This window comes from Triticum aestivum, chromosome 1B, assembly GCF_018294505.1.
Source record: "Triticum aestivum cultivar Chinese Spring chromosome 1B, IWGSC CS RefSeq v2.1, whole genome shotgun sequence".
Lineage (NCBI taxonomy): Eukaryota > Viridiplantae > Streptophyta > Magnoliopsida > Poales > Poaceae > Triticum > Triticum aestivum.
In genome coordinates this window covers 338,493,288-338,504,861 of record NC_057795.1, presented here as the reverse complement: position 1 = coordinate 338,504,861, position 11,574 = coordinate 338,493,288, and the positions used below count along the sequence as shown (strand labels likewise).

The 11,574-nt window shown below is 48.1% G+C and overlaps 1 protein-coding gene across 2 annotated transcripts; it reads right to left on the bottom strand.

Moving 5' to 3' along the window:
- Positions 1 to 686: 686 nt before the first annotated feature.
- On the bottom strand, positions 687 to 10,417 carry LOC123122670 (uncharacterized). 2 transcript variants are annotated; one of them, XM_044542985.1, is made up of 3 exons: positions 3,464 to 3,801; positions 3,157 to 3,362; positions 687 to 1,155 (listed from the first exon to the last, which is right to left on the bottom strand). In XM_044542985.1, exons 1-3 carry the CDS (start codon positions 3,554 to 3,556, stop codon positions 903 to 905), a joined length of 552 nt encoding a protein of 183 aa, XP_044398920.1. In that variant the 5' UTR covers positions 3,557 to 3,801; the 3' UTR covers positions 687 to 902. The 2 variants fall into 2 exon arrangements, with proteins under 2 accessions (XP_044398920.1, XP_044398928.1); XM_044542993.1 differs by lacking the exons at positions 3,157 to 3,362; positions 3,464 to 3,801 and adding an exon at positions 10,072 to 10,417.
- Between the last annotated feature and the right edge of the window lie 1,157 nt (positions 10,418 to 11,574).

The following is an 11,574-nucleotide window of genomic DNA, read 5'->3' as shown; positions in this document are numbered from 1 at the left end:
AAACCTACAGTGTTAGGTGTCTGTGCAACTTCCAACTTTCATGGGTTGCTTTAGAGGGTATGTAAAACTGGAGAACCTACAGTGTTAGGAGTCTGTGCAACTTTCATGGGTTGCTTCAGAGGGCCCGTAAAACTGGAGAACCTACAGTGTTAGGTGTCAGTCACTTTCTCTGTTTTTTTGCAAATATTTGACATCTAGCTGTAAGGACGGGAACTCCAAGCTTGCCATGATGGGACTCGCTATTTCCACCCATGATTCAGACTAAGAACTAGCAGGGAGGGTTTTAGGATAGGTAGTATACCTAGCAACCTCGTTGCACAGGGATCTGTCAGAACAAGGAGGGAATTTTACCACAACAGAGTTGCATCGTACCTTGTATAGATGACCCTACCACCGCCAAGCATCACCGACCTTCCCAACGTACACCAGAACTAGGAGGGAAAGTGGGAGTTTACGTCTAAAACCGAGAGCTTTAGCAACCACCGCCCGACCAAACCTATACCCAAATGAGTCGCCGCCACTAATGTCGCCGTACTTGCACTGTCCCTGGGATCAGGGAGGGAGGCGAAGGATTTTACGCCTCCTCCAACTTCTCTTAGGCACCAGATCTAATCGCCACCGAATTGTCAGACCCAAGGTGGTCCAAATAATTAGATTCCGATGACTCCTCACGAATACAGTAAAACTTAGAAAATCTTGAGTTTTTTTCTGCGAGGAATTTAGGCGAAGTTAAGATACATCTAAGGGCCAGCTAGGAACACTGTCGGCTTAACCCAATACAAGAGGAATGCCCGGAAGGCTCAATAATCATGGTTAGGGCATGTACAATGGTTGGTAAGATAATCTTATCTTAATCGTGCCACGTAACCTAGAGTTGACAAAAAAAATATGTACGTCACTCTTCAGCTATACCGGCTCATGCCGATGGCGGCCTCCGGTCGTTGGTAGGCCACCCGCGCCTTGGAGAAGTTGTAGTAGTAGAACCCGGTGAGCACACCGGTGATCAAGGCAAAGGCCGCGCCGGCCCCAAACGTGCCTCGACGCACCGTCTCGCAGTCCGGTGGGTTCTCAAATATCACTGTGCGGTAGCCGGTGTGGTAGGCGGACTGCACCAGCCCAGCCAGCAAGCACGCCTCCGCAATGAGAAATGTCAGCCTGTGTAGTAAAACAAGTGAAAAGTTCAGTGTCCACTCATTGTCCTGCATGAATTGTATGGGTTTTCCACATGGGGGTGTTTTAAGGATGAGAAAAGTCCACTCAGAAATACTCCACTGATTGGTCAAAAATACTCCCATGATGAGTACAGTATTTAATAAAGCACTATGTATTCCACTGATTGGTCACTAGTTAGAAATTTTACTTGTTCTAATTAAGCAAACACTGATCTAATCTGAAGATGAACAGAAGTTGCTACAACCTCGAGACAGGTGTAGTTTTGAGCTCGTGCAGCTGAAGCTATGACATGTTGATAGTATTATATTTTGCTTTTATTACAAGGCTTCCTGTTCAGGTAGTTGCAAGAAAATGGTTACATTACTATATCTGACTCAGAATAATCCCAAGAGAGAAGGCAGAGGAAAATCTGCTTGTCATGCAATGAGAAAGGAAATCATACAACACAGGTTCATCAACTGTATTTTATGGTAAAAACACTACTGGCACTTTATAGCTCACTTTTTGGGGTTGACATTGGCCAGGGATTTGAATCTACGGCCACGGTGGTGTGTGTGGAAAACGAAGGACTGATGTTCTGTTTCAAGGAAGGGTCTCGGTAAATTCCAAGATGCAGTGACGGAGGATCAGTTGTGACACTACCAAGATGCCTTCTCATCTGCAAGAACTCAACGCGGCCTTTTCTGGACCGATGCTGAGAGCCTGGAGACAGTCGCAGGAGTTGGTTGAATATAGCCTGGAGATAAGAGTGGAGGGCCAAATGCAGCTGCTGAATGTGGCAGACTGGCAGTCAAGATTAAATGGCTTATTGTTATCATCATGTAAGATTTCTTGATTCAACAAATTATCTAGCCTCCAGAAACGTTACTCTGTCTACTTTTGGCTGGATTGACAATCTACCGCTCCCTGCAGGGTACTATCGGTTTCTCTCAGGAAATGCTCTTTTGATCTATAAAAAAAATCACGTGAATAGCCCTAAACATAAGAAATGAGAACCTGAAGTAGTATTAACCAACGGATGCTCCATGAGTAACTGACAAGTGTGTCCTTAAATCATTTGACAATCTCAGAGGTTCTTTTTCAGCACCAACACAGACATGTTGATCGGCTTTCTTGCTAATGACTTAATGTGCATATGGACTGCTGTTGTGTATGACCAGTTCAAATAAGCACCAGGGGTAGGTGTACGAAATGCAAGACCATTTCCAACTACTAGTATTAACATATTGCTGAAGGAGTGCTGCCTGCTTTTCGGTGTTAATGAGAGCAGGATAAATAAGTCGAGTCTATCATTTAGTTAAGGCCACAAATATCTCCGAACTTCCAAATATTCTTTTAAAGCAGGAAACGATGTTCATATAGGGGGAAAAGGACACATTATTTAATCACTAAACTCAAATCTGAACCCTAAAAGCTGATAAAAATTGATTTGATAAAACGTGGGCTTCCTGGTGGTCTCAGTAAAATGCAGGTGTAGCTGAAACGGCCTTCACGAAAACAACCACCTCACAAGCAACTTGGACAAAAACACAGCATAATCTACATGTGTGCTTCTTGAAGAGCACCACGTAGGTTCCCTAAACTGCTTCTACAATGCGACAAAGGATCCTTCCATCTTTCTTGAGAAGGCCCAAAAGACTGCTCTACGTGCCTGGAGTGCTAGATTAGTTAGAACATCCGCATGAATCGCACTAGCCCACGAGAATTTCGTGTAGCCATGTCTAATCAGTGGGGAAGTTTCCGCAAGAACAAGGTGGTGGGTGGGTGGAGTCGTTGATCCTACACGCTTTCCTGCGCACGACTGTCTGACTTTTCGCTTCCGGTGGCCGGCCTCGACAGGGGTAGTAGGTAAAAAAAATAAAAGAGCAAGATCCCGACTCGCGGGGCCCGCACGTCAGCCTCACGTGCAGGTCAAGGAGGCGCGGCGAGCTGGGAAGGAAGGAGAGGAGAGAAGCGGGGGAGGGGATCGATTTGGGTACCAACCAGGAGGAGGGGAAGAGCATGAGGGCGCAGCCGCGGGCGCCGCCGGGTCGGAGCGCGGCGCCGCAGCAGAAGCAGCGGCTGGCGACGGCCGCCACCGCCTGGCCGACGAGCAGCAGGGCGAGCGCGGCGCCGGCCATCCCGGTGGCCGCGTCCGGGCGGTACACGCAGTAGGTCCACTCCTTCCTCGCGTCCGTCTCCAGGCTCGCCTGCGACACGCACAGTAGAAAGCAGCAACACTAGGGCGTTAGGCACTGGGGCGGAGAGCTTCAAAAGAAGAAAGGAGGAGGGGCAGCAGATCGGGGCGTACCGAGGGGCGGCTCTGCTCGGCGCCGATGGCGAGGCCGAAGGCGACGATGTCGATGAGCAGGATGGCGGCCAGCACCGCGGTGGAGCCGGCCATGGCGGGGTCGGCTGTGGCTCGCTGGCGCCACAGGCTCACCGGTTAATTGGTCCGAAATTTCAGACTAGCGCGTGTGCCGTCTGTCGCGTCCCGGGCTTTGGCTTCGGACACAAGGACAGAGAGAGAGGGGATCCGGCGTGAGGGATACCGTGGTGTGTCTCGCCGGTTGGACTAGCCGGCCTAGGCATAAACAAAGGAAGGAGCGACAGTGGATCGTAGATTGGTCTAGGTGTAGGTTTTTTTTTTTTTTTGAGTGCTTGGTCTAGGTGTAGGTATGCGCGTCATCCCTCTTCCGTCTTCCTTTCGCTTGTCGCGGCTAAAAGCCATTGTTGACGCTAGCGCAACGTGACACCGTAGTAGCAGGGCAAGGCAGATTTTGGTGTGTCACCCTTTTGTGAAAGTTTTGCGACATCTGACTATGGTTTAAAAGTTTTTGACATCTGACCATTTTTCTATCACCCTATGGCAGTAGGGTATAATAGCGTACCGTCGGGACCCTTGACGGTAGGGGCGCACACCCTACCACAAATAATTTTTAAGTATCAAATATAATGCGTGTACTCACCTACCGCCGGGCACCTCGGCGGTAGGGATACACAGCCTACCGCCAACCTGTTTGGCGGTAGGGCAACAGTACGCTAACGTGGATAAGTTGATTACCGCCAGGGACCTTGGCGGTAGGCTGGTATATGCTACCGCCATTGACCTTGATGGTAGGAAAAGGGTGAGATCTCGAAAAAAAATTCGAATCAGGGTCAGATCTCGCTAAACTTTCGCAAAAAAGGTCAAAACATCAAATTTGGCCCCAGGGCAGCCGTAATGATTGATGTCGACCCTTTTCAAATGGAGGTGTCGCTTAACAAGTTTGAAAGGCGCAAATAGAGTACCTCTGGCGACCAAAATCGTTGTTTTGATTTTTAGTTGATGATTAACACCATTTGATCCTACTTTGAAACTTTGCCCAGATATGACCTTTTGGGTACCGCTAGCATCCGTGGCTGTTAGGTTATATGACGTATCGTGGGAGACACCGACGGTAAGGACCTGGTCAATGGTGGTAGACCCCTGCCACGTCACTCAGTCATGCCTGCGTGTCAGAGTATGGTAGCACTGATGGCCTTGGCGGTAGGCGCTTGGAGAGGTAAGTGGTTGACGGTCTTGCGGGTGGGCCACCCACCCATACGACGAGTTCCTCCCGAACAAAGAGGAAACTCCTCTCCCCTCCCTTCCAATCCCACCTCCCACCTCATATATCTTTCGTTCATGCGAGTTTTTTGGTGGACCCCCCCCCCATGTAGAGCAAGGTAATCTCCTTCCATTCCTACAACATTTTTTGGTCAAATCTTGGTATTTTTGTGATGAATTTTTTAGCACTAGGTGGACCCTAGTTCCTCAACTTGTTTCTGATTTCGGCCATGTTAAATCGTATTGGTTGTTGTGTTTGGCGTTATATGCAAGTGTACAAGAATGTGTGCTTGTATATCCATATAGATTTTCACTTGGATTGGCATATATATGGATGAATGTTGGAGATTTTTTCAATGTGCAAGGATGATTGAGTGGATATAAAGATTGCTAGTGGTGAAGGTTAGGTTTTATGGATGAATTGATATATAGATTGCAAAAAAATGTATGGATATATATATATATATATATAATACAATTTCTTTTGCATATGTTTGGATGAATGAATGGATATTAGACTGTCAGTGGTGAAGTAAGGCTAGGTTTTATGGATGAATGGATATATAAGTGCAAAAAAATTGTCTCAAGTGTGCCTTTATGGATGTATGCCATACAAATTATTAGTGGTGAAGTAAGGTTAACTTTTATGGATAGTCTGAAATGCATATGTGCCAACTATTATTATGAGTGTGCCAAGTATGGATGTTGTACATATTTTTTTGAAATAACTGATGAAAAAATGTCAATTTTCTTAGGATGGCCAATGATCCAAATAATGGGTGTTTGTGTCTTGAGCTTGTCGGTGATTACGACAAGGAGCATCGTGGGCGGTATATCGAGAATGGGCAAGTAATAAGCATAATCTCGTTCATGTTAACTTTATTTTTCACAATTTGAAGGTAGCGGGCAATTTGTGTGTTTTTTACGGTTGCTGCCAAGTGTGCGAATGAGGGGACACACAAATGTCGTTGAGATGCCATACAACGAGCGGTTCGAGCAGTACTTCGAGGGAGCGGGCCTGCTATCCTTCGTCTTCCAGCTCAAGGTACCCCGTCGAAGATCAACCATGTTTCTCTCGCTGCCACACTTGATCATTGGAGGCCCGAGGCACACAGTTCTCACCTCCCTTGTGGCAATACAACGGTCACCCTGGAGGACTTCGTGAAAGAGCATGGTGCCCCTATGTTTGATTTGGTAATTGATGACAATCCCTATGGACTAATATTTGTTGCTTTGAGTTATACGTTAAGGTTTGTCCATTCATTGCTTGAAGACCATATGTTAGTTTCAAGGTTATAAGAAGGAGGTTATGTGTTTACCAAAGGAGTTGTCCAAAGATTGGTCATGTAAGAGTTGAGCCTATTGCAAGCATGTCTTGAAGAAGAGGATTGTGTGAACATTCATGCTTACCTTCAAGAGATCATCTTTATGAAGATAGAATATTAGATACAAGGTTGATCAAGACTAAGTACAAAGAGTGGATTCAAGTTGATCAACACACAAAGTGTGAAAGATGTACCGAGTGGGATCAAATGATCCCATGGTATAGTAATCATTGTCCATTACGTTTTGTGCACCAACCCATGATCTATGTGAGGTTTATTGGGGTTAGGTATCTTTACATGGGCTTGCATCAAAAGGAAGATGTATCATATAACCCATGGAGGATGACATCAAGTGGTGATCGTCATCAAGGTTGTGTTGTGCGAGTTCAAGTAAAGCGTCGTGAAGAGATCACATGCTTGAAGCTTGCCGTCCATTCTGGTGACAATGGACACGTGAAGATGTACCTAAAAGATGATGGCCCATAGTGGGGTATGGGGGAGCAATTTACTAGTCCTCATCACACCAGCGCAATCAAGAAAGGTGGTCCAACTTGAGAGAGTCAAGACCGTCATCATCTGGCTCAAGTGGACTATGTGCAAGGCTAAGCTATATCCTTGATAGGTATTCATCTTACCGGTCTCATGGTGTTGGTTGGGAGACCAGGTGAGGGTGTCCTGGACTAAGGGGTACCAATCTATACGACATGTCAGCCACTAGAAGAGGGACTACTGAAGTTGTGATCCTCGGCGTGGACAAGATGGAAACTTCTGAAGACTTGGTGTGCACTTCAAGAAGCTTCTAATAGTCAACATGTTTATTCCTAGTTGGTAACCAACCATATGTGCAACCTAGGGACCCCCGGTGCCTATATAAATCGAGCGGTTTAGTCTCTACGAACATGGACACAAGCCCTAGGGTTTAGAACACAATCATCTGATCTCAAGGTAGATCATCATGTAATATGTACTCCATCAAATCAATACAATCCAAGCAGGACGTAGGGTTTTACCTCTTCGAGAGGGCCCGATGTGACGCCCCCGATTCAATCGTACACTAATCATACACGCAAATGTGTACGTTCAAGATCAGGGACTCACGGGAAGATATCACAACACAACTCTAGACACAAATAAAAATAATACAAGCTTTATATTACAAGCCAGGGGCCTCGAGGGCTCGAATACATAGCTCGATACACAAGAGTCAGCGGAAGCAACAATATCTAAGTACAGACATAAGTTAAACAAGGGTGCCTTAAGAAGGCTAGCACAAAAGCAACACGATCGAAGAGGCAAGGCCTCCTGCCTGGGACCTCCTAACTACTCCTGGTCGTCGGCGGTCTTCACGTAGTAGCATCCATCGACGATGGCATCTGGCTCCAGGGATCCACCATCTGGTTGCATCAACCGGAAAGAAGAAAGAAGGGGGGAAAGGGGTAGCAAAGCAACCGTGAGTACTCATCCAAAATACTCGCAAGCATCAGATCTATACTAAATATGCGTTGGTATCAAATGGAAGGGTTGTATCTATGGACTGAACTGCAGAATGCCAGAATAGAGGGGGGAGGCCTAGCCTATCGAAGACTAGCATCTTCAAGCAGCTCCAAGCATCTTGCAGCATGTAGAAGAGTAAAGAATAGCAGTTTAATATTTAACAAGCATGTTGTAACATTAATGCCCAGAGATCCTTCCTCGACTCCCTGCGAGAAAGCAATCCCGAAGCCACATATCTCAAGTATCCATTTGTAGTTGTATAAGATCAGGATATAAGTCTGAACGTCCATTACCGTGGACACGGGGCTATTAATAGATAATCTTCCCTGTAGGGGTGCATCACGTTTTCCAACATGCTCGATCACTCTGGTCGGACACAATTTTCTGAGTCAATGCCCGGCCTCGGAAGATCAACACATCGCAGCCCTACCTAGGCTCAGCAGAGAGGTCCCCGCCGGTCTACCTCCTAAGCACTCCGGGGTCTGGGCCCATCGCCCGTTGCACTCCGGGTCGTTGTGTACAGGGCGGGTCTAGGCTCCACCACTACAGGATGGTGCCGGCCCAGCCGTGCCGCACTGCTGAACTAGACGTCTGACAAAGCTTCGGCTGATAATGCGACGTCGAGGCCCATAACTATTCTCACGTGGTGGTTGGTGCGTAAAGGCCAAAGGCCAACTCAGAACAAATACCCAAACCATAGTGTATTATTAGCTTGCGGAGACGAGCAGAGACTCACGATCGAAGTGACCCCGTCGCCCCGTCTCATGGACTTACGACAAGGGCCCAGAATGCCCGGCCGTGCCACGTCATTATCTTGCGGGTGCTCTCCGGGCCCGTCCGACTTTCACCAAGGTCTCAAGTAAAGTCAAGATAACCGTGTGTCCAAAAATCAAGGGGAAAACCCGAGGAATCACCCCCGATGGATTCCACTCAATGTAATCATCAAGGTGAATAAGAAGGACCACCCTCGAGGTTCACACTTGAGGTGTTGAACGACAGAGCCGTATCGGGAATGATGAAAGAGGAAATCACCCTCGATGACCACGACCGAATAGCTACACTACAGAATTATCATCAGGAGTGCATTATGAGGGATCACCCTCGGCACTCGATAGTAGCCCTGCAGAGCCGAGCAACTAAAGGGGCATGATGTGATGTGAGGTGTCGGGCTCTGGTCGTCGATCACGTAGATCAAGGCGTCGATGATGAAGCAGGGGCAATAAGGACAAGGTGGGGGTCACTGATGGATCACTAACCAACCTATACTAAGCAGTTTAGGATAAGCAGGTAGGTAACAAAAGCAGGTACAAAAGCAGGCTATGCATCAGAATAGGAGCGAACAATAACAGTAGCAAAATCTAATGCAAGCATGAGAGAATATAATGAGCGATATCAGGATGATCAAAGGGGGGCTTGCATGGTTGCTTAGGCGAGGAGGGGTCATCGTCGACGTAGTCGATCACCGAGGCATCAGCAGCGGTCTCGGGGTCTACCGGAGGGAAGAGGGGGAATAAACAGTAAATACATAGCAAGCAAGTGCATAATAGGATAACGGGCAGAGCTAGACGTGTTCTAACGCGGTGCTACACGTTACTGGTGAAGGGGATAACATCCGAGAATGCTTTCCCGAAGTTTGGCATTTTCAGACAGACGAAACGAAGGGGGAAAGTTCCATGTTCGCTATGATAGGGGCACGTGACAGATGAATGGAGAGCGTATTCGGATACGTCTCGTCGTTCTGAGCAACGTTCATGTATAAAACTTTTTCATCCGAGTTACGGATTATTTTTTATGATTTTTCAAAGATTTAAACAATTTCGTGAATTTATTATTAATTCGAAATAAATAGCTAAAATGCTATGTGCACCCAGATCTGTGTACACAGAGGTGTACTAGAGGGTGACATGCGGGTCCAGGGGGTCCCACTTGACCAGTCAATGTTTGACTGGTCAACAAGGGGTGGGGCCCCCCTGTCATTGACTGTTCTAACTAACTACAGATTTAACTAACTAATATAGTTCATTAGGTTAATTAAGATTAATTGATTAATTTAATTAAGCGTTTAACTAATTAATTAATTATTTTAATATATATATATATATATATTACACATTTTTTTAAAAGTAAACAGGGGCGTGGGGCCCGTTGTCATAGGCCCCTAGGGCTTAACGGGCGCGCGGGTTCGGGCGGAGCCCCCTGGGGTGCGAACAGCCCGCATGGGCGCACGCCCAGGGGTGTGGCCGTGGACACAGCAGGAGCGGCCGATGCTGGCCGGCGGGCAGAGGCCGTGGGCGGGGCTGACGAGGACGGCCGCCGGCGCGGCCAAACGGCGGACGGGCGTGGCGCTAGGCAGAGCAGCAAGTGGGCGCGGCGGCCGGAGACAAGGCCAGGGGCGGGATCACGGCGGACGGTGCGGGGAGGCGGCAGAAGGAGCAGGGGGGGCGGCAACGGCAGCGGCCACCTACGATGACAGAGATGAGGGGGAAGGAGGGGAAATCAGTGGGGGCTCACAGCGGAGCGTAGGAGGGTGGCAGTGGGCTCGGGGAGACGAGGTAGCAAGCGACGGGCGGCGGTGTCGAGGGCGCCGGCGTCGGGTGGCGACGACTTGGGGCGCCGGTGTCCAGGCGACGGGGCGCGGCTCGATCCGGCGGCTTCGGGGTCGGTGACGGGGCGAGGCGACGGCGGCGATGCGAGGTGGCGCCGAGGACGCGCGCCGGCATCGAGGAGTGGGGTGGCGCGGTCGCCGGGGAGAGGCGGCGGGGTCGGCGATGGCGGTCGACGCGGGCGTCGGGGTCGAGGGGCGAGCGCCCCCGATCCAGAACATGGGGAAGGAGTGGGAAACGAGGGGGAGTGGGGGTGAGTGGGGATCGGGCTAGGTCACGGAGGGGGGTGGGGGTTATGGAGGCAATCGGGTGGGCCGGCCTGTGGAGGGGTGGCCGACTGGGCCGGCAGGGTCGAGGCCCGGTGGGAAAAAAAGGGGGGTTCCTGTTTCCTTTTTCTTTCTTAAAAAAACTGCTAGTGTTTCTAATTTAGAATAGGTAGTAATTGATTTTTGTCGAAGCTCCAACTTTGCACAAAAATGATATGCAGTATCCTAGGGCTGCAGAAAAGTTTTTGGGGCCTTTGCAAAGGTTGAGAAGATTTGAATAATTGAAAAGGCCAATATAGATGCCTTTGGACCACTTTTTGAAGCCCTAGGACTTTATTTGTGAGTCAATTTGAGTTGGTCTCAACTTGGAAAAGGTCAGGGGAATTTATAGAATTATCCGAACATTTTAGTTTTACTGTTCGAGAATTTTGAATTCTGACTTTGATTTGAAAAAGAAATTTGAACCGGTTTGAAACAACATGGGATTTAGCAACAGTAAATGTTATGACATAGCACCATTAACAAGGGATTACTGTAGCTTAATTATCCGGGCATCACACCCGAACCTGGATAAACATCGTCCCCCTAATCTCCTGTTACCATTGTTCCTAGACTCACAGCTCGGGACTCCCTACCCGAGATCTGCCAGTTTTAGCACTGACATTGGCGTCCCATACAAGTCCCGTTGTGCGGTCGCTCCAGAGCAATGGAGGTATCGGTTAACGATCAAACCCAAGACGACGTGATTTTCACGTCGATGCCTCAAGTCGTTGGATCAACCAAAGAGGAAAACCACATCCGATCGCCCTACTCCCTCAAGAGCCTAAGTGTATCGAGCCTGAACTTATAGCCGAGCCTCACGTTCTCTCCCCTGACCAGATGATACGTCCATTTTGCATCATGTTTTCCTACTGTTATTTATAGTGCTTTATTCATTATAACACTTTGTGGAGTGATTCTAATGCCTTTTCTCTCATAATATGCAAGGTTTACACAAATAGGGAGAATACCGGCAGCTGGAATTCTGGACCTAAAAAACTACGTCAGAGATACCTATTCTGCACATCTCCAAATAAGCTGAAATTTTACGAAGAATTATTTTGGAATATATAAAAAATACTAGAGAAAAGAAATACCGGAGGGGG

Coding starts and splice junctions, on each gene's coding strand:
- LOC123122670 (XM_044542985.1), bottom strand. CDS start 3,556: ATGGCCGGCTCCACCGCGGTGCTGGCCGCCATCCTGCTCATCGACATC. Junction 3,363..3,463: donor CCGAGCAGAGCCGCCCCTCG/GTACGCCCCGAT, acceptor TGCGTGTCGCAG/GCGAGCCTGGAGACGGACGC. Junction 1,156..3,156: donor ATGCTCTTCCCCTCCTCCTG/GTTGGTACCCAA, acceptor TTTACTACACAG/GCTGACATTTCTCATTGCGG.